Below are 22,721 nucleotides of genomic sequence, written 5' to 3' on the forward strand. Positions count from 1 at the left end.
GGATGGCTACGAGCTCCAAAGAAACTAATGTAGGCTGGCTAACAGGTACCACCAGAGATTGGCCTATCAGCTGCAGACCATAGTCTGCTTCTTCTTGAGATAGATGACAGGAGCCTAGGGGAGACTTTTACAGGTTGTGAGAACTATTCCTGCATTTTGCTGAAGTTGCTGAAGTTAAGGGCTTGTACAAACTGGTTTCAGTTCAGATGCTGAGATGCTAATGTGTGGCATGTAAGTGTGTGTAAATTCCTTGCTGTGAAGTTTCTCAAGGACACCAATCAGTGCTGAAAAGACAATGAGCTATTTGACAGTGCTGAAAGCAAATGCAAGTCAGCAGGACACTCCATCCAGGAAAAACTAATAAAGTGATGCCAGGCTAATGCAGTGATACTGATGTACCCGTGTGAAGAATGGAAACTTCAAGAAGAAGAAAGTTCCAGAAGCTATGCCTGTCCAGGGCCCCCCAGGGAAGAAGGAAAAATTATGTTTTTACCTGTTAATTTTCTTTCCCTTAGACGCAGCAGATGAATCCAGAGACCAATGGGATAGCCCATATCTACCAGCAGGCGGAGATAAACTGATTAACAGGTGGTCCTATTGGCTGGCACTCCTCCTGTTTATCCAGTATAGCTCCTTGCCCAAGCATCCGTAACCATCAATAGGCATAGCATGTAAAAAACTTCTTTCCCATAACAAATCTCAAAATGCAATAATACAGAAAACAACCTGCCATAATAACAAACTGCGAAAGTTAAGAACATAAGAAGTTGCCACCACTGGGTCAGACCAGAGGTCCATCATGCCCAGCGGTCCGCTCCCGCGGCGGCCCATCAGGTCTGTGACCTGTGAAGTGGTTCCTGACCATTTCTGTAACCTACTTCTACATCTATCTGTAACCCTCAATCCCCTCATCCTTTAGGAACCTATCTAAACCTTCCTTGAAACCCTGTAGTGTGCTCTGGCCTATCACAACCTCCGGAAGCGCGTTCCATGTGTCCACCACCCTCTGGGTAAAAAAGAACTTCCTCGCATTTGTTCTAAACCGGTCCCCTCTCAATGTCTCAGAGTGACATTGCTCTGGCCTATCACAACCTCCGGAAGCGCGTTCCATGTGTCCACCACCCTCTGGGTAAAAAAGAACTTCCTCGCATTTGTTCTAAACCGGTCCCCTCTCAATGTACTTGTGGTTCCCCACAGTCTGAAGAATCTGTCCCTGTCCACCTTCTCTATGCCCCTCAGGATTTTGAAGGTTTCTATCATGTCTCCTCTAAGTCTCCGCTTTTCCAGGGAGAACAGCCCCAGCATTTTCAACCTGTCAGCGTATGAAAAGTTTTCCATACCATTTACCAGTTTAGTTGCTCTCCTCTTGCAAAAGAAAAAACCGAGAGACAATATCCAGAAAGGGTGGGGCTCTGGATTCATCTGCTGCGTCTAAGGGAAAGAAAATTAACAGATAAGAACATAATTTTTCCTTCCCTAGCAACAGCAGCAGATGAATCCAGAGACCAATGGGATGTAGCAAAGCAATCCTCAATCTGGGTGGGAAGCAAACGCCGCCTCCGCAACAACCGAAGCATAAAACGCCCCTACCGCATGCGCCCCCACATCCAAGCAGAAATGCGGAGAGAAAGCACTCTCGGAAGACCAATTAGCTACGAGACAAATCTCCAAGGAAAAAACCTCTGGACCGAGCCCAAGAAGTTGCTATCGCTCCGGCGGAATGGTCATGAAGTTCTTTCGCCACCCACTTCCCTGCCAGCAAGCAAGCATAAAGAATGTCCTCCTGGACCCATCAAGCGATGGAGGCTTCGGATGCTGCCATATGTTTGAGGCGTCCGTCGAAGAATACAAAAAGGAGATATAAACAACTAAAAGTCGTTAGAAACCGAGCTCGTGGAGAACGCTACGTACGTACCAAAAAATGCTGAAAATAAAAAGCACTGCTCCCAATTTCTCCTCCCAGGAAGAAGGAAGGAAAAGCGAGCATGACATAAAAGAAAGGATGACACCCCCTAGAAAGAAATAGTGGTACCATCCGAACTGATACCCCATATTTCGGAAATCAGAAATAGGAATCCCCGCTGAACAAGGCCTGCAACATAGAAAACTGCAGAGCTGAAGCCATGGCCACAAGAAACCCCATGTTCAACGGCACAGCCCTTTAGAGTCCCAAAAGACAAGGATGAAATGAAGCCTTCGGTAAACTGAGAAGAAGTACGTGAAGATTGTACTCCAAACCGGGCTTTCTAAGAGGTACATGAATATACCGCACTCTGTTTAGGAACTGAACTACATGAAGCTGAGAAGTAAGCGAAGAGCAATATACCTAGCTCTTGTGTTATGCCTCCGCATATTACTGACATGTTCAGAATATTACTGATATGTATCCTCAAGTCTGCTTACCTGAACTCCTGACCTCCAAAGAACAGTAAGACCAAATGGTCTCTACAATAACCTTGCTTACAGTAAAACCAGATGATCATCAGTAAAGACAGATGGGAAAATACATAAAAAGAAAGGGACAATGACAAGTATCTTCTATCTTGACCTTTTTGACCTAGGAGTTGTCAAAACAGATATCAAAAGACCAGGACCAGCTGTCTTACTAAGAGGCCAGTAACATCAAAAGGACTGAGCAACCAAATCTGCTATCTTGACCTCTTTTGACCTGGGTGTTGTCAAAACAGATAACTAAAGAGCAGGACTAATCGTAACAGCAGGACCAGCTGTTTATGCTTTTACTATGAACTCCGCAGTGTGCATCCTATATAAGACCGGGATTCTGACCCTGACAGGAGAATCCAAGACTTCTCTAGGAACAGAAGCCAAAAGAAGTCTAAAGGGGCAGTCTCCCGTGTCCTACTCGCCTATCCATTGAGGGATTCCGAATGGTGAAGGGAGGGTTTACGTGAGATACGGTGATGCTATTTTATTCTTATATATATATATATAATAAAGTGTTATTGTTTATGTTTGATATTGTCTGTGTGCTTTTCTGAGTGTCACTGATCATCCAACCTGTCAGAAATTAGTGGCAGAACATCTTGTAACAAGCCAAGAATGGCACTAGAAGCTGAAGGGAATTGAACGCTAAGCCCTTGGCAATACACTTGTGCTAAAAAGGAACTCTGGAGTGGTTCAAACGTTAAGAAGCACCCAAGAAAGGAAAAACCTCCAAAAGGAAGCAGAAGCCACAGGAGAAGACGTCCGTAGCACCTGGATAAGAGAAGAAACAACCTGCTTCGCATAACCCTTACACGTCAGCCAAGACTTTTCAAAAAAAAAAAAAAAAAAACTAGGTCGTAATACTAAAGTAGTACAAATATCCATGTTGATTGGACCCTAGGTGAGCAAAGCCGGAGATACCAGGAAACTTCTTAGTCCGGCTGTCGAAAGACTCATCAAATCCACATAGTAAGGATGGCGCCGCCAATCCAGAGATTCTACAAATATTGTGCCCAGAAAGCGAGCTCGAGATGGCAAATCCAAGCCATCATCAGCCAGCGGAAAACACTGAAAAAGAGAAGGCAGAGGGGAGAAAGGAGCCACGCAACTACCCCCTCTAACTCCCACTCCCTGGGCCCGCCGAAGAAGCTAGGAAGCTTAGAATTGAGAGACGAGGCCATGAGGTCTAGGTCCAGGAGATCTCACGTCCATAAAAAGAGCTAGAACGCTTGAGCCACAAATCTCAATATCCAGGATGCAGAAGATTACACTATTACTAACATGCACACTTTCCAGAGCGTATACAGCGCTGTACACTGTAACATACAAGAAATGGGCCATGCTCAGATTCCGCGGAGAGAAAGTCTATCCAAACTCATATCCTGATCCATAAAAGGATCTGCCAACAGAAGACGAAGATGAGAGTCCACCCATTGAAGCAGAACAACTTCACCTGCCAACTGAGTACAACACCTACTGCCCAAGCTGTAGAGAAATACCCCCATCCTAATACTGACCAAAAGGACCCTCAGCGGCATTCCGGAAGAATAATCTGAAGCTCCAGAAAGGTAGCCTGACCCTGCTCAAGAGTAGAAGAATGAACAAGTACTGAGTCGCCTCTGAAGACCAGACTCCTGGAGCTGAGGATGGAAGCCACTGAGCCCCCCAATCCGACAGCCCGGGATGGTCGGTAGTCATGAGCTAGTCCAGTAAAGACCAAGGCATGCCTTGAAAAGAGAAATCGCGCTGAGCCACGAAATCATACACAGCGATGCAGGAGGAGCATACCAAATAATTGGAGCCCTGAGATACCGGGAACCACCGGAACAAAAGCGACTGCTGTAGCGTAAGAAGGGGAAAGCAAGTCGAAGTTCCCAGTGGAGTCAGCAATAGGGATCCTAGAAACTGTACAGAATCCCATTCTCTTGGTCATGGTAAGCGAAGAAGAATGCCAATCTGAGACCGAGACCCCATGCCCAAGTCTCCGGAAAGAAACACATGTCTCTCCTATATGAATAAAAACATCACCCCGATATACCTATAAATAGTACAGGAGAAAAGAGCGCTGTGCAAATTTGAAGATGCACGTGTAAAGAACTGAGGAAAAGATGCCACCCTTTTCGTGTCAGTCAAATGGCCCGACTGGAAGTCGTCCGAATCAAGCAGGCAGTCAAGAAGAAATTAGATGAATCGCCTGGTAGCGCCAAAACGGTACCACCGCCCACATCACCTAAAACGTTCGTGAAGCCTTGGGTAGGCGAAATGGCATGTGCCAAAACCGAAAGCACTGCTCCAAGAGAGGCAGGCAAACCTGGTGCCGATTCGGAGTCCATAGAGAAAATGGAAATATACTCCCAGGTTGTCTGCAGAAATGTGTAACCCCGAGAAACTAATACAGCAGAATGGGATCCAGCCTGCCCAATGCCCCCGTCTCGGGCACCATGCAGTAAGTGGAACAACGTCCCTTAGTTACCGAAGAACTACAAGAACTGTCCTGAGGACCAGTAACACTGAAAAGGAAAACACAAAACATAGAGACTCCAAGAACGAACTGGAAACCTGAGGAGGATGCAAAGATGCAAGCATCCTGAAAAATCTTCACAGCCCCCTGACCTGACATTATAGCGTCTTCTCCCTCATGAGAAAGCCTGAAGAGTCATTGGAAGAAGTCAAGATCCCCTCAGAATGAAGCGCAGAAGGTCAGGGAATGGCAGGATGAGAAAGCACAGTTACTTACCGTAACAGGTGTTATCCAGGGACAGCAGGCATATATTCTCACATGTGGGTGACGTCATCCTCGGAGCCCCAGCGCGGACAGCTTTTCAAGCAAACTTGATTGAAGTTTCAAGTTTGCTATGCTGCACCACGCATGTGCATGCCTTCTTGCCCACTAGAGGGCGCATCCCCACCTCTTGGTCCTCAGTTCCATAGCCAGCAAAGAAGCCATCCCCGGGGAGGAGGGCGGGTTGTGAGAATATATGCCTGCTGTCCCTGGATAACACCTGTTACGGTAAGTAACTGTGCTTTATCCCAGGACAAGTAGGCATGATATTCTAACATGTGGGTGACCTCCAAGCCAACCAAAAAAGGGCAGGTGGGAGGATGGCAATTTAGGAAAACAGATTACGCAAAACTGACTGGCCAAACCGGCCGTCACTCCTGGATAACGTATCCAGACAGTAGTGGGAGGTGAAAGTATGAACCGAAGACCAAGTGGCAGCCATGCAGATATCCTCCACCGGAGTAGACCGGAGGAACGCCACAGAAGCTGCCATCGCTCGGACCTTATGTCCCGTGACCCGACCATGAAGCGCGAGACCAGCCTGAGCGTAGCAAAAAGAAATACAAGCAGCCAACTAGTTGGACAAGGTGCGCTTGGAAACAGGACGTCCCAACCGATTAGGATCAAAGGACAAAAATAATTGAGGAACCTTCCGATAAGACTTGGTGCGTTGAAGATAAAAGGCCAACGCTCTCTTACAGTCAAGCGTGTGAAGCGCCACCTCCCCAGGATGAGAGTGGGGCTTCGGAAAAAACACCGGAAGAACAATGGACTGATTGAGGTGGAAATCAGACACAACCTTAGGTAAAAATTTAGGATGGGTGCGAAGAACCACCTTGTCATGATGGAACACAGTAAAGGGCGGATCCGCAACCAAAGCCTGCAGCTCGCTAATCCGACGAGCGGACGTGAGCGCAAGCAAAAAGATCACCTTCCAAGTGAGAAACTTAAGATGAGATTTGTCAATAGGCTCGAAGGGAGGCTTCATCAGTTGAGCCAAAACCACATTAAGATCCCAAACTACAGGAGGAGGTTTCAAAGGAGGATTAACATTCACTAAACCCCTCATGAAACGAATCACCAGAGGATGAAGAGAGAGAGATCGACCCTCGAGATGCCGATGGAAAGCAGCAATCGCACTGAGATGCACCTTAATGGAAGTCATCCTCAGTCCAGACTTGGACAAATGCAACAAATATTCCAGAACCGAAGACACCGGAACCGAACTCGGATCCAGATGATTCGAGGAACACAGGAAGAAAATCTGGTCCACTTCTGAGAATAACAAAGCCTAGTCGAGACCTTGCGCGAGGCTTCCAGAACCTCCCTCACAGACTGAGAAACCTGTGAAGTCATGGGGAAAGGAACCAAGCCATCAGATGTAAAGACTGAAGATTGGGATGCAACAGCGAACCCAGACTCTGAGACAGCAGAGAGGGAAAGACAGGCAGAAGCAGAGGCTCCCTGACACTGAGTTGAAGGAGCAGGGAGACCAGTGCTGACGAGGCCAACGAGGCGCAATGAGAATCATAGTGGCTCTGGACCCCTTGAGATGAACCAACGTCCTCAAGATCAGAGGGAAAGGAGGAAACGCATAAAGGAACCTCCCTCCCCAGTCGAGAAGAAAGGCGTCGGCCTCGAGACGGTCCGGGGAGTACATCCAAGAACAATAGAGGGGCAGTTTGCGAGTCTCCGGGGAGGCAAACAGATCCACCTGAGGAGTCCCCCAGCGGTCGAAGACCTCGCGCAGAACTCGGGAGTTTAGCGACCACTCGTGCGGCTGGAGAAGACGACTGAGTTTGTCGGCCAGACAATTCTTCTCTCCCTGAATGTAAACCGCCCGCAGGAAAATGTTCTGGGAGACCGCCCATTCCCAAAGGCGCAGGGCTTCCCGGCACAGGGACCAAGAGCCCGTTCCCCCTTGTTTGTTCACATAATACATGGCCACCTGGTTGTCCGTCTGCACAAGGACTACCTGATCGTGCAGCAGGTGGCAGAACGCTCGAGCAGCCAGAAAAATGGCATGAAGTTCTAAAACATTGATGTGACAACTCCGGTCCTCCGCCGACCATAGACCTTGAGTCCGCAGACCATCCAGATGAGCTCCCCACGCGTACTCCGAAGAGTCCGTGGTCAGGACCTTGCGATGCGGAGGAACGAGAAAGAGCAAACCCCCGGAAAGATTGGAAGAGTTGGCCCACCAACGGAGCGAGCGTCTCAAGGAAGGAGTCACAGTTATAGGGGAGGAGACTGGGTCCCGATCCTGACGCCACTGGGAGGCCAAGGTCCACTGAGGAAGCCTCAGGTGCAAACGGGCGAACGGAGTGACATGGACCGTCGACGCCATGTGGCCGAGCAGAACCATCATGCGCTGTGCCGAAACTGAGGGCAGCAACGAAACCTGGCGACTCAATCGAAGCAGGACCTCCAACCGTGGCGGGGGGAGGAACGAACGGAGGCGAACTGTGTCCAGCACGGCCCCGATAAACTGAAGGGATTGAGTCGGGCACAACTGAGACTTGGGGAAGTTCACTTTGAACCCCAGCCGTTGAAGGAAGATGATAGTCTGTCGGGTCGCTGAAATCATGAGTATATGCTTCCTTCAGGTCTAGGGAGCACATCCAGTCCCCCGATTCTAACAGAGGGTACAGGACTGGAAGGGACAACATACGGAACTTCTCCCGGATAAGGAACTTGTTGAGCCTCCGGAGGTCCAGAATGGGGCGTAAGTCCCCTGTCTTCTTCGAGACCAAAAAGTAACGGGAGTAAAACCCCCGTCCCCTTTGGTTCGGGGGCACGGGCTCCACCGCCCGAAGGCTCAACAAGGACCTGGCTTCCGACAGGAGAAGAGGAAGCTGGTCTCGACAGCCAAGAGACGCCCCCAGCGGATGTTCTGGCGGCATGGTTAGGAAGATTAGCGAGTAACCCTCGGAGATGATCCGGAGCACCCAAGCGTCCGACGTGATCTCGGCCCAGGCTGGAAGAAAGGCCTGCAATCGGCCCCCGATAGGAAGGAGGTCCTTCGACAGTGCGGAGGGGGCCCGCCCCCAACCGCGCATCACGTCAAAAAGACGGAGCTGGTTTAGACGCCCCTTGCACCTGAGGCTTTGGTTGGGACGCTCTGCCCTGCTGAGGGGGACGCCGGGGCGGAGGCTTCGAGAAAGCTGGCGTCGACTTCTGCGGGTATCGCCGCGGAGGTCTAAACGGCTTCTGCGGCGGGGCCCGGGGTTTAGGACGGACCAATGAGGCGATAGAGCGCTCATGTTCAGACAAGCGTTTGGTCACCACCTCCAAGGACTCATCGAACAACTCAAAGCCAACACATGGAAGATTGGCCAGACGTTTTTGCAAGTTTGGGTCCATATCCAGGGTACGAAGCCATGCGAGACGGCGCATCGCCACCGCAAAGGCGGATAACGAGAGGCCAACTCAAACGCATCGTAAACTGCGTGAAAAAGGTAGAGACGCAGCTGAGACAAATTGGCCATAAAGGTACCAAAATCCCCCTTATGGGAATCCGGCATGACCCCATAATACCTGGGCAACGCCTTCACCATCTGCCTTAAATAGGATGAGAAGGTGAATGCGTAATTAAGGACCCTGGCAGCCATCATGGAGTTGGAATAGAGGCGATGACCAAACTTGTCCAGGGTCCGTCCCTCCCGCCCGGGGGGGACCGCAGCAGAGACCCTAGAAGGCTGAGACTTCTTCAACACCGACTCCACCAGCAACGACTGGTGGGACAGCTGCGCTTTATCGAAGCCCTTGCAAGGGACTGTGTGGTACTTAGACTCCATCTTTGAAGGAATGACTGTAAGAGGAAAGTCCAAGTTCCTCAGGAAGGTCTGGTGGAGAACCTTGTTGAGAGGCAGCCGAGGAGTCTCCCTGGGGGGAGAGGGCAAATCCTGCTCCTCCAAAAATTCCTTCGTGTATTGCGACCCTGACGCCAGATCAAGGTCCAAAGCCCTCCCCATATCAAGCACAAATCTCGAAAAGGAGGAGGGCTTCGAAGGCGGAGAGGGAGATCGAGAAGCCCTCGTCGCCAAGAAGGAGGGGGAGGCCTCACGGGAGTAACGAGGTTCCTTACCCGTGCCAGACCCCGAACCCCAAGAAGCCGCACCAAGCGACCTCGACGGGGTCGGGGACCGCCCATGCCCCGAGGAACCCCTGCGGGAAGTCCCCAGGGTATGGGGCACCGAGGCACGCCCCTTCCGTCTCGGCGAAGAGTCCCTCGAGTACTCAACCTCGGAGGAACGGAAAAGCCTCGGATTATCGAGGCGGAGCTCGGAGACCCGTAGGGTCTCTGCCCCGGTCGGCGAGGAGCGACCGCGTCATCGAGGAGAGACCCGTTGACGTTTGGGCTTCCTCGACCGACGCTTCACCCGAGGCCGACCCGAGGGCGAGGAGCCCCGGGAGGACCTCGACGAGGACGAAGAGGAAGAGATCCTCCGAACCCTCCGCACCTTGTCCCGAGGCCGCACGCTCCGCTAAGGCTGGTCAACCGAGGTCGAGGGCAAGGTCGGGGCCGAGGCCGAAGCCCCCCTCGGGGGCCGAAGTCGAGGGTACCGAGACCGAGGCAGCCGACGCCGGGGCAGCCGAAGGCGGCTGGAGGTGCGCGAGGGCACCGGACAGCTCTGAAGTAATGAGTAAGTCCTGAAAAGCCGGCACCGACATCATGGCTGGTAGATCCGGGGCCGGCGGGTGCTCCCTCGAGGGTGACCTCGGTCTCGAGTATTCCCGCGGGGCACCCGACTTCGACGCTCGGGGCGGGGCCGAGGACGACCCACCCGCCCCCGTCGATGAGCCCGAGGATGGCTTCTTCGAGGCTGGAACAGAAGAAAGAAGTGAGGACTTACCCCTCGTCGACTTCGGGGTCGAGGACACAGGCTTCGACGAAGCGGGCTGTCGGGGCGAGGTTGAGGGAGACGAGGCCAAGGTCAAGGCCGGGGCCGAAGCCGAGGCCTTCCCCGCCACGGGGTCCACAGCAAAGAGCGCTGCCATACGAGCGCGACGGCGGTGGAGGGCCCTTTGCTGAAAAGTAGAGCACCGAGTGCAGGAGTCGGTCGGGTGCTCAGGACCCAGACAAAGTAAGCACCACCGGTGGGGATCGGTGATCGAAAGAAGTCGATCGCACCGGGTGCACTTTTTAAAGCCCGTCAAGGGACGGGACATGGACACAAAAAACGGCCGGGAACGAACGAGGTCCCGCGGCCGCGGCTACCGGGAGCCCCCGGAGCCGAACGAAAAATCTTTTTTTTTTTTTTTTGACGAAAACCTAAACACAAACAAATAAAAAACAAAGTAAGCACAGCGACCGAGAAAGAAACACTCAGCTGCGGTGTCAGAAGGCTAAAATAGAAGAGCACAAATTCCACAGGGCTTCTGGCTCCGCGGAAAAGACTGAACTGAGGACCACGAGGTGGGGATGCGCCCTCTAGTGGGCAAGAAGGCATGCACATGCGTGGTGCAGCATAGCAAACTTGAAACTTCAATCAAGTTTGCTTGATAAGCTGTCCGCGCTGGGGCTCCGTAGATGACGTCACCCACATGTGAGAATATCATGCCTGCTTGTCCTGGGATAACTGTAGGATCTGCAAGAAGATTCTCCTAGGAAAAATCAAGTTTCACAATGTAAAGAGGAATATACTGGAACCATGAAAACAGTACTAACTCCATGCAACATAAGCGAAATACGTATGTCCTTTAAAGTGAATACGTACTAGACTCAAATCAAGATGCTGCATCTACCGCCCTGTGGAAAACAGCAGCATCCTTACAGGTATCAGACAAAGCTCACATCGCTAATGAGAGCTTCAGGGATGAGGCTAACAGCCACATAGTGTGTGATCCTCCGCGGGTTTGATAGAATAGGTAACTGGCTCCTGGTTAAAAGGAGCTGTACAGCCCTTCCTGTCTGGTCGGGGGGCCCGTCTAGCATGTGCCATGAGAAAATGGCGACAGGAGAAACCAGCGTGATAAGCATGGAAATCCGAAGTCCAGGCCCCCTCAGAAATAGAGAAAGAGAGTCCTGGCCGCAGGAAGATGCGCAGTGTCATTATGCCCATAGAGACAGCCCGAACTTGGAAACTGTTTGTACTACCTTTAGGCATATATATCCTGTGCTAGACCCATGCAGTTCAGCACAGAGGCCCAAATAAGGACAGTTACCAACAGACAAAGGCTCCATCTGCAGGGACCCCAAGAGAGACAATGAGATACCTGTGTGATATACAGGGCACTATCTTACTGCTGATCTCACCGTGCCGTGAGTTGCCGTATGTCGCCCCAGTCCGGAGATAAACCGAGACTGGGTGACCTAGCCCAGGTCAGAGTCTCTCTGGTAAACCCCTTGAGTGCTAACCCCAGAGTCCGATTAAACAAGCAGCTTCCTTCAAGGGAGTATAGCAGGAACACAGATATAGACATATAAATCTGCCCAAGCTTGTCCCAAAGCTGGTGAAACACATACAACTTGTCTGAACCGGAAAGGAGAGAAGCCCCGGCATACCCTGACCAAAGTCAGCTGGAAACAAACTACCGGAACGCTGCAGCTCTCCCGCCATCGCCGGAGACCCAAGCGCACGCCTGATTCTCGCTGACACGTGGCCGCTGCATTAATGCTCATAGAAACATAGTCAGATTCAAGCCCCGCAAAATTTACCCTGCCACGGCTTGAATAAAAAGAAAATCAGACTCGGGGAATAACCAGAAGAACGGCCTATAGCGCCAGAAAAATACATGTCCCATCTCATGCGCGCTGCTATAAACCGGCACCTGCACAATCAGCCGCACATGGCCATGACAAACACCGATGAGAGCCTCAGAATAAACAGGACTACTACTGCTACACTGAAACCCAACAATGAGAACAAGTGCGAACATGAAATTGCACCGCTACTGCCGCGCTGTAACCAACAAGGAAACCAAGCGCGTGCATGCAAAGGGCGGGAAGTCCCGGCTCCTTCACAGATTTCTAGTCATAGCCTCAATAAAATATCCATTTCTTAAACATACGTTGACCGAACCCACACTACTAAGACTCCCAAACAGAACCTGAAGTTCAACCGACAGTAAAAAACCAGACATACTCACAAGCTTGTTGTTAGGGCCGGTTGAAGCCAGTTAAAGCTGGTTGAGTAGCAGTAGCAGAATGCAGCAACTGTGGTCTCTTTTTTTTTTTTTTTTACAGAGAAGGGAAAGAAGAAAAAAATTGAGACCCAGTCAGACCCTCTAGCAATAGAGGGAGGGTGAGGCAGGGACCTGGGGGGGCCTAGGTGTAACCCCTAAAGCCAGCACCGTTCAGCTGGACACCCCTGTCTCACTGAAGAGAAAATCTCAACAGGAGAAACAGAATGGCAGTCTCACTGAAGAGAAACCTCAACAGGAGAAACAGAATGACAGTCTCACTGAAGAGAAACCTCAAAAGGAGAAACAGAATGGCAGTCTCACTGAAGAGAAACCTCAACAGGAGAAAATAATTTTCCAGTCACAGCCAGAATTCAGGAGCTAGTTGAATAGTGACCTTTTCCTGCTGGGAGATAGAGAATACTGGATAAACAGGAGGAGTGCCAGCCAATAGGACCACCTGTTAATCAGTTTCTCTATCTCCGCCTGCTGGTAGATATGAGCTATCCCATTGGTCTCTGGATTCATCTGCTGCTGTTGCTAGGGAATGGAGGTGTGGACTAGTAGAGGGTTAGATAGGCAGCTGGTCTGCTCCAATAGGGTGATACATATTCACAGCCAGGGGAATGGTCTAAAACAGGGGTATCCAATATGTCGATCGCGATCAACCAGTAGATCGCCAAGGCAAAGCGAGTCTATCGCAGAGCCCATCCCAGGCTCCATGATAGACTTGCGTTGCCTTCATAATCTATCGGGTCGATCAGCCTTCCTCTCCCAGACGTAAATTCTGCCATCAGAGAGGAAGTTCCGAGCCAGCCAATCGCTGCCTGGCTGGCCCGGAACTTCCTCTCCGTCGGCAGAATTGATGTCGGGGAGAGGAATGCTGGTCGGCCCAAAGCAGGGAAGCAGGGAGAGCTTGGGGCGATGGCGGCGGCGGCTTGGGAGCCTGTTCCCCAATGCAGTTTACAAAAGATTAAGTTAATTAACATAATTGAATGAGCTTGACAGAATAGAATTCTAGTTATCTAAGAATTTAGTGAATAGCAGAGTTTTTAATTGTCGTCTAAAATGTAAATAAGAAGTGTGGCGCGTGTGGTTGGAGCTACAGCCTCAGCACCCTGGGGTTGTGGGTTCAAACCCCACGCTGCTCCTTGTGACCCTGGGCAAGTCACTCCATAACCCCAGGTATGTTAGCTAGATTGTGGGCCCATCAGGACAGATAGGGAAAATGCTTGAGTACCTGATTGTAAAACCGCTTAGATAACCTTGATAGGTGGTATATAAACACCTAATAAACTTGAAACTTGATAACAAATGCCAAAAGTCTATCATAAAGAGCCACCTGAAAAGAAAGAATCACCTGGTTAAGAGTTAATTTTGAATCCATTAAAATAAGACAGGAAAAATGGCAAGTGCACTGTGGAGTATTTGGCTTCCTTACCTTTGAGCATCAGGCTGAGAGATGGAATTTACAATGGCCTCCACAGCTGTGTCAAAGAGCTCTGCATTCTGCAGCGAGGAGAAAGCTGCCTGTATCAAGTTCTCACAGTCCAACAGTGGGATTTCCAGCTGCACCCAACTGGAGAAGCACTTCAGTACTTTCTGCTTAATGAAACCTGGCGAGTCCTGTTGCTGGAGCAGCTGCTGGAGCAAAGGAAAAACAGATACACATTCCTGGGCCAAAGCACCACGCACCTGTCCTTTCCTATACTGGGGCAGACGGCTGGTCTGAAATTCCTCAGGTAGCACCGTTAAAAGTTCCAAGAGTGCCAAGCACCGGGCTCGCCCATCCACATTTGAATCTTCTACCTGAAACATGTGCACCATATCTGCCACAGCACACGGCCAAGCATCTGGCATCATGCTGAGTGCCAAGGATGCTAAAGCAACACAAAGTCTTGTGAGCACAATCTTGGAGCCACTGGCAAAGCGAGTGATCTGACTAAAGAGCTGAGACTTAAGGCTCTCATACTGATCCACAGGGATGTCACTCCAATAGCGTGAGATCTTGATGTGGAGAGCACTGGCACCAAAATATTGTATCTCTGGTACTTTATCTGGGCTGAGGAGAATCCAGCTGAAATGCCAAGCTTGTGGGGAGACTTGGGCCTGCATTAACCATTTCTGGGCCAAGTTCTTATTCTCAATGTTTGGGTCATAGTACAACTGATGAAGAGCCTACAAAGAAAAAAAAATGTTAGAAAAGTAACATGTTAAATGGCTCAGTATGTACAAAATCCAAAAGGAACAAGAGTCTAACTACCAAACTTCTTTGAAATCATAGCTGTTAGCTCAGGAGAACCAATGGAGCGCCAACTAGTACTTATGAGTTTAGGCTTTACTGAACAATACTTCTAATTCAAAAAATTATGTTTCAGTTTCAAATTTAATCCATCAAAAGAATAGGTTCTTACTAGAGAATGACACGGGGAAAAAATTTGTCCCCGTCTCCATCCCTGTGAGCTCAGTCCCCCGTCCCATCCCCGCAAACCATCTGATCCCATCTGCACAAACCATCTCCCTTCTGTGTTCCTATTTTCCCCATTTCTAATATCTCCCCTCTGTATACTCCCTCTTGTGTCCGGCATTGCCCCCTCTGTGTCCATATACCATCCCCATATGTATCTCTCTCCCTTTTATGTCTCTGTCCCTATGCCCTCATGCACATAATTTCCCCACTGTTTGTTACCTTCCTGTGTCCAGATTAGAGAGTTGCATGGGGACAGAAATCCCACCCATCCCCGCCAGGATCCTCTCCATCCCCACCCATTCCCGCAAGGAAATACCTCCATCCCCGCCCGTCCCCATAAAAAGCAGCAATTACTTCTGACAGGATCATCAATTCCAGTTTCTTTTGTGTTTGCGCTGCTGTTTTCCTTGTGGAATCTCTTTGGTGGAACCCTTTTTTTGTTTTCTGTTCAGGTAATTAACTTATAAACCCCCTCTTTTACTAAGGCTGACGTGTCCATTATATTATATGGACGACCCCTGCTTTGAAAGCCTTCCATCCCTGTGAGAGTTCTGTTGGCTAGAGGGGGGTCCCCGTGGGCCAGAGGGGGGTCCCCATGGGAATCCTGTGGGTTTGGGGGGATTCCCGCGGGACCCGCGGGATTCCCGCAATCCCCGTTCCTGTGCATACCTCTAGTCCAGATTTCCCTTCTCTTCCACATCAATGTGTCTCTCTCCTCTCCAACCCCATCTAGCTTTTTTCCCTCTTTCTCCCCCCGCTTCCAGCATCTGGCTCACCTGCCTGTCCTTCTCCCCTTTCTCTTTCCTAGTCGTCAGCCAGTTTTGCTTTGGTGTCCTTTTCTCCCCCCAAGCTCTATGGGAAACTTTAATATATATATTTGTTCTTTTAATTTCTTTATTTGAATTTCAAATTAAATTACAAGAATCCTCTTGATACAGCAATTCAGAACATTATTCATGAAGAATAGATAAGACTTATTGGCATATAATAATAAATAAATCACAACCAATATTGAAGAAAAATAGTAAGAAAAAGGTCCCGAGTCATATAAACATTAACAAATTATCTAAACTTTTCCTTAGACCCCATTTATCCAAGAGAGAAACAAGAAAGAAGATAGAGATCTTTATCTAACAAAATTAAAGGAAAAGGCTTAATGTGATTAACTACGGCCGTTTCTTTTTTTTACAGCTCTATTCAAGCTTGCAATTATTTTTTTGCATCCAAAAATGTTCAAAGCTGCTCTGGCATAAAGAAAACATATTTTGTCCCAGCATATTTTATCTGACATTTGTATGGATAACTTAGCAAGAAATTTGCACCCAATTTTACAGCTTCTTCCCGCATAACAAGAAATAATTTTCTGCGATCCTGAGTTATTTTTGTTACATCTGGGAATATCTTAATTTTTTGTCTCAAACAAACTTTCAGGAGATTGAAAAAAAGCCTTCATAATTGAATTCAGGTCCTGCTCAAAGACCAATGAAACCACCAAAGTTCCTCTATATTCAATTTCCTCTTTAGAATTTTCTAGTAATTCGGTTAAATTATTCAAGTCAATTTGCTATTCTATTTCTTGTTGGTTATCTTGAGAGTTCTCTCTTTTCTTAGGCAAATAATAAACTATTGGTGGAATCATTTTGGAGGTAAATTGTAAATTTTCCATTAGATACTTTTTAAAAGATTCTATAGGAGTAGTTAATATTAGTTTAGGAAAATTAAGTACACGTAGATTTAATCTCCTATTGTGATTCTCCAATTGCTCAAATTTTCTTTGCAAAGACTATCTTTAGCCACAGTGGCAGATATATTTTGTAAAGAGGATATTTCCTTACTCTTTTGGTCAAATTTGGAGTCTGTTTTAATTTTAATATTCTGTACTGAGAGAGAAAGTTCATCCAATTTACTCACAACTTTAGAAGTTTGAACAGCTGATTGAGTTGCTGCAGCTTCTAATTTTTGGAGCATTCTCCAAATGTTAGGTAAAGTTGCCTGCGAGGAGTCGGTCCACTCCGCTCCTCTAGTCGATGTTGTCTCGACTCCATGGGCTGCGTGGGTCTCCCCTCCGGTTAGCGTCAGGCATGTCAGGTCCTCAGCACCTCCCTGAGCCGGGTTAGGTGTTAAATGAGCTTCTGGGCGGACAGAGATGTTTCCAGCCATAGTGCTCCGATGGCTCCCTCCACCGAAGCAACCACAGGGATTGTTCCCCCTCTCTGTACAGCCAGTGAGCTTGTCAGGAACCGGTCCATCAAGGATTGCCCAGCTGTAGGAAGGTCCGGCCAGACAATCCCCTTGTGTTTAGTATGGGGCATGATAGAATCTCCGAAAAGGGAAAAGTAGATCTCTGGTGAACAAATGCTCAGCCTGAGAAATAGCAAGGTAAGATGAATTCCTGCTCCTGGCTGCTATCATGCCGCCACCATCTTGCTTCCTGATCATATATTTTTTTAAAAGGTTCATTTCAGCTGGGTCCTCTGTCCATAGCAGCAGCTCCCTCCCTCCCACCGTGATCCATGCATCTCCCTCCCTTGCCCTTACCTTCACTGGTGATTTTTCTCTTAACAAGCAGCCGGAGCATTTCCTGAAGTCGTGTGTGGCTGGCTGGCTGCCTGAAACTTCTCCTCTGCTCTGACGCAACTTCCTGTTTCCGGTTGCATTAGAGGAGAAGTTTCTGGCAGCTATGCAGCTGTACGCGACTTCAGGAAATGCTCCAGCTGCTTGTTAAAGAGAAAAATCGCCAGCAAAGGTAAAGGCAAGGGAGGGAGGGAGATGCTCGGACCACGCGATCGGATTTTAAGTATTTTGCACACGTTCCCTCAATTAACTGCGAGGACAAGGCCATTCACTGCTTCAATGGGCGGTGAATGGCCTTGTCCCCATACCCATGGAGACCAGGTTTTTTTCATCCCCGTTTCTACAGGTTAGCCGCAGATAACAGTCACCGTGTCATTTTCTAGTTCTTACCTTTGCTAATCTTCTTTCTTATAAATCCACATTCTATTCCTTGACAAGTGGGTTATGCATCCCGTGTTGCGAGACTGCTTGTTGGAAGCCCCGTTTACATATTTTTCTGATCCTCCCCTCTTACCTCAGGACTGCCCTCAGGTTTCCAGCTAGTCCAAAAGCAGAGAAGCACACTTGAATATGATACAAAAATAAAGGAGGGGAACGGGGATACTTCCCGAGAGACAAATCTAATCTGCTCATAATAGAAAACTGACCAACAATGTCAAACAAACATGATCATAAAAGGTTTGCAAACAGAATGAACCTTAAAAACAGAATTAAAAGTAAACACAGCCAGCACTAAGAGTGGGGCAGCTTAGCTAAAGACCCCTAGGTTCCAGCACACAATACGACCTGGTAATTTTCTTAGAAAGGCTGGTCAAGGAATCAGTTCTGAGCTCTTTGGGGAAAATGGGATAGAAAATGAAACAACTAGAGGCCAACTTACCAGTACTTATTGAAGCAAATAATTGGCGCATCAGCAGTTCCTAGGGTGGGTTCCAGGAATAGAATGTGAATTTACAAAAAAGAAGATTAGCAAATTAGAACTAGAGAATGACAAGGGAAAAAAATTTGTCCGTCACCACCCCATCCCCGCGACCACTGTCCCCACCCCGCCCCCGTGACTACTGTCCCCGCAGCATCCATTCAAGCCTCAGTACTGCAATATTTAGCTTATTCCTTCTTTATAATTCAAAGTTCTGGTTGCTGAACTCAAGAAAGGTGTTCAGCTGGCAGGGCTTTGTTTATAAATTTTTTTAAAAAATCTATTTATTATAATTTGAAATACATAGCAAGCAAAACGATTGTTTTTAGGTAAAACGAAAAGAAACAATTTCGGTAAGTACAATTCAATTTAGAAACCAATAAATTCTTCTTAGACCCCCAACATTAATTCTGTGGGGTAGTGGCTCAAAAGAAAAAAGGGGGACTTATTACATAAGCAAGAAAATCAATTTTAAACTAATGGCTTTAATGGGATTAACTCCTCTAATCGATTTATAAACCAATTTAACCCTTGGTGATCTTCTTTAAATCCAGAAAAGTTCGTAAATGGTCCAGAACGAAAAAAGTATACTTCAGACCAGCATATTTAATGAGGCATTTACACAGATACGCTAGCTGAAAATTAGCTCCCAAATCCTTTACTTCTTGCCTCATATTGAGAAAAAGCTTCCTCCTTTCCTGGGTTTCTTTATTGACATCAGGGTAAATCCAAACCACTGCATTAAAAAAAACAAGAGAGAAGATAGGAAAGTCAAACTATACGACAAAAGGACGGAACATGAAGACAGACATAATAAGGTCATGAAGAGAGAGAAAGACCTGGAAAAAATTAATGGCAAACAGATAGTAACAATACAGAAGCTGAGAGAGCGAGCAAGCACACCAAGCAGAACACTTCTATAGTGCACCAGTCCCTTATCAGACGAACTAATTTATTTTTAATAATTTATATGCCGCATATCCTATAATTCTATGCGGATTTACAAATTATTCAGGTACTCAAGCATTTCCCCTAACTGTCCCGGTGGGCTACCACTCTATCTAATGTAACTGGGTCAATGGGAATTAAGTGACTTGCCCTAAGTCATAGTAATACAACCAGAGTCACAGAGCTGTCCCAGTTAATTTTCTAAATTAAGTTTCTCTTAAACAGATTGCAATTTGATGAAAAAAATTAGAACATAAGAAGCGCCATCTCCGGAACAGACCCAAGGTCCATCAAGTCCGGCGACCCACACACGCGGTGGCCCCGCCAGGTGTACCTTGACAAGTCCAAAACTCCACCTCACAATATTCAAGAAAGAGATATATGGCTGAATCCATCAACTTAGAGCAGCCACCTCCAATATATTGCACATTCAAAGTTCAGATAAACAGTCTTCTTCAAACCATATCAGAAGTAAGACAAACCAAAAATATGGAGTAATCCAATCATTTATTTTCTTCAATAAAGCAGAGATACTAGCATGTCCCCGACGGGACCCGTTTCGCCCAAGAGGGCTTTTTCAAGGGTTCACAGTGGGCGCAGATGCTCAAGGCCCAGCAAGAAGAGGAGGCTGATCTTCGGGCACCGGCACCAATGCACAGGACATGCCGGTGCCCAGATAACAGTAAGCATCGGCGGGGGGATGCTCAATCATGGGGGGGTTGCCGGATCGCAGGGGGAGGGCGCTCGTAAATCGAGCCATGCTCGGTTTCCGAGGTGCCGATTTTGCGAATGTTTTGCTCATCTTGCAAAACACTCGCAAACCGGTGCACTCGTAAACCGAGGTACCACTGTATATAATATCCACCGGTTCTCCATTATCAATTTGTCTGTTCACTGTCTTAAAAAATTGAAGTAGGTTCATCAAACATGACTTCCCTTTCCTGAATCCATGTTGGCTGGCTTTCATCAGGTCATGTGTGTCTAGGTGCCGGGTTATGCTATCCTTGATCAGCGCCTCAACCATCTTCCCAGGGACCGACGTGAGACTCACAGGTCTATAGTTGCCCGGTACTCCTATTGATCCTTTTTTGAATATCAGCGTGACGTTCGCTATCTTCCAGTCGTCTGGTATCTGTTTTGATTGACAGGTTGGCAAGTTTTTGCAATAGTTCTCCGATTTCCACTTTTAGCTCTTTCAAGACTCTCGGATGAATTCCGTCCGGCCCAGGAGATTTGTCGCTTTTGAGTTTGTCCATCTGGCGGTAGATCTGGTCCAAGTCCACTTCTACTGTGGTAAGGCTGTCCTCTGTTACTCCTCCTCTATGTGACTTCTGCAAATCCAAAAGATGACAAAAGCAACCAAAGTGCTTGGCTACCAAAATTCAACACAAGTATTAGATCAGATAAAATACCTAGATCGGGAGTTTCCAAAATCTGCTGAAGAACTCCCAGTCAGTGAGGTTATCTGGAGATCTGTAATGCATGTTTATGAAATAGATTTGCACATGCTGCCTCCATCGCATAATAATCTCTCTCATGCATATTTGATATGGATATTCTGAAAAGCCACCTGGCTGGAGGTTCCAAGGCCAGGTCTGGGAACCACCAACTAGATGAGGAGAGTTGAGAAGCCACACTTAGGCTCAGTGTGAAGTGTTACTGGCCTCCATGCCTTGAAGAATACTATCAATCTTTAATATCTACCTGGGTTGGCTCTGAAATAACAGTGTTGGAAGTAGTGCTATGGGGAAGAAAGCAGCAAGTAACCGACGTCGTCCTCTCATCATTAGTCAAGCTGCGAGGTTGCAAACAGGTCTTACCTTTCCTCCAGTTCTACCCAAAAGTGACAGAGAGATGCAATTGGACAACTTAACATGAACTATCATGTATATGTAGATCAGTGGTCTCCAACATGCAGCCCCCAAAGTCATCTATTTCGGCCCTCAAACAGTTAGTTGTCCTTAAAGTTCTTCAAATCCTTTAAATGCATTAATTTCATCTTGTATTACAAAAATTAAAGCCAAAAAGAAGGACTGGAGGAATTTCATACAATTTTACACCAATAAACTTCACCCCAGTAATGTAAATGGAAAAAAAAATAGTTGACATGGTAAAACAGGGAGACAAGACTTTTTTTTAGATATATTGGTGATAGAAAGAAATGCAAAAGTGGCATTATGAGACTCAAAGGTGAAAGGGAGAAATAAGTAGAAGCTGATAAAGAAAAGGCTGAATTGCTTAACAAATATTTCTGTTCCGTATTCACGGCTGAAGCGCCAGGAGCAGGGCTGAAGAAGACAAACGTGAATAGGGCTGGAGGAGTGGTAGACTCTGATCGATTTTCAGAGGGTTGTGTCCATGAGGAGCTAGCTAAAATAAAAGTAGACAAAGTGATGAGGCTGGATGGTATACATCTGAGGGTGCTGAAGAACTTAGGGAAGTTCTGGTGGCTGTGCCGACTGACTTTTTCAATGAGTCTCTATAGTCGGGAGTGGTACTGGAGGGATTGGAGAAGGGTAGACATGGTCCCTCTACACCAGGAGTGTCAAAGTCCCTCCTCGAGGGCCGCAATCCAGTCGGGTTTTCAGGATTTCCCCAATGAATATGCATGAAATCCATTAGCATACAATGAAAGCAGTGCATGCAAATAGATCTCATGCATATTCATTGGGGAAATCCTGAAAACCCGACTGGATTGCGGCCCTCGAGGAGAGACTTTGACACTCCTGGTGTAGAGGGACCATGTCTACCCTTCTCCAATCCCTCCAGTACCACTCCCGACTATAGAGACTCATTGAAAAAGTCAGAGTGGTACTGGAGGGATTGGAGAAGGGTAGACATGGTCCCTCTACACCAGGAGTGTCAAAGTCCCTCCTCGAGGGCCGCAATCCAGTCGGGTTTTCAGGATTTCCCCAATGAATATGCATGAAATCCATTAGCATACAATGAAAGCAGTGCATGCAAATAGATCTCATGCATATTCATTGGGGAAATCCTGAAAACCCGACTGGATTGCGGCCCTCGAGGAGGGACTTTGACACTCCTGCTCTACACAAAAGTGGAAATAAGGAAGGGAATTACAGGCCGGTAAGTCTGACTTCTGTGGTAAGCAAATTAATGGATATGCTTTTAAAACAGAGAATGGTGAAGTTTCTGTAATCCTGTGGATTACAGGACTGGAGGCAACATGGATTCACTAGAGGTAGGTCTTGTCAGACAAATCTGATCAATTTCTTTGACCAGAAAATTGGATAGAGGGAATGCGATAGATGTGGTATATTTAGATTTTAACAAAGCCTTTGACAGTGTTCCACACAGACGTCTAATAAATAAACTGAATGCCCTCGGGATGGGTCCCAAAGTGACGGGCTGTGTCAAGAATTGGTTGAGAAGAAGGCAACAGAGGGTAGTGATCAATGGAGATTGCTTTGAGGAAAGGGATATTACCAGTGGTGTGC

At 47.7% G+C, this 22,721-nt stretch overlaps 1 protein-coding gene across 2 annotated transcripts in view; it reads right to left on the minus strand.

Annotated features, from left to right (window-relative positions):
* Positions 1-22,721, minus strand: part of IPO13 (importin 13) — a 237,151-nt gene that overhangs the window by 205,365 nt on the left and 9,065 nt on the right. For both annotated transcript variants that reach the window (XR_004536602.1, XM_033916137.1), the window contains exon 2: positions 13,794-14,530. Coding sequence is in view for 1 of the 2 variants with exons in the window: in XM_033916137.1 (XP_033772028.1) it covers positions 13,794-14,530 (737 nt within the window). In the remaining variant the exon portion in view is untranslated. The remainder of the gene's footprint in view (positions 1-13,793; positions 14,531-22,721) is intronic.

This window comes from Geotrypetes seraphini, chromosome 12 (genome assembly GCF_902459505.1).
Source record: "Geotrypetes seraphini chromosome 12, aGeoSer1.1, whole genome shotgun sequence".
In the NCBI taxonomy this organism is placed as follows: domain Eukaryota; kingdom Metazoa; phylum Chordata; class Amphibia; order Gymnophiona; family Dermophiidae; genus Geotrypetes; species Geotrypetes seraphini.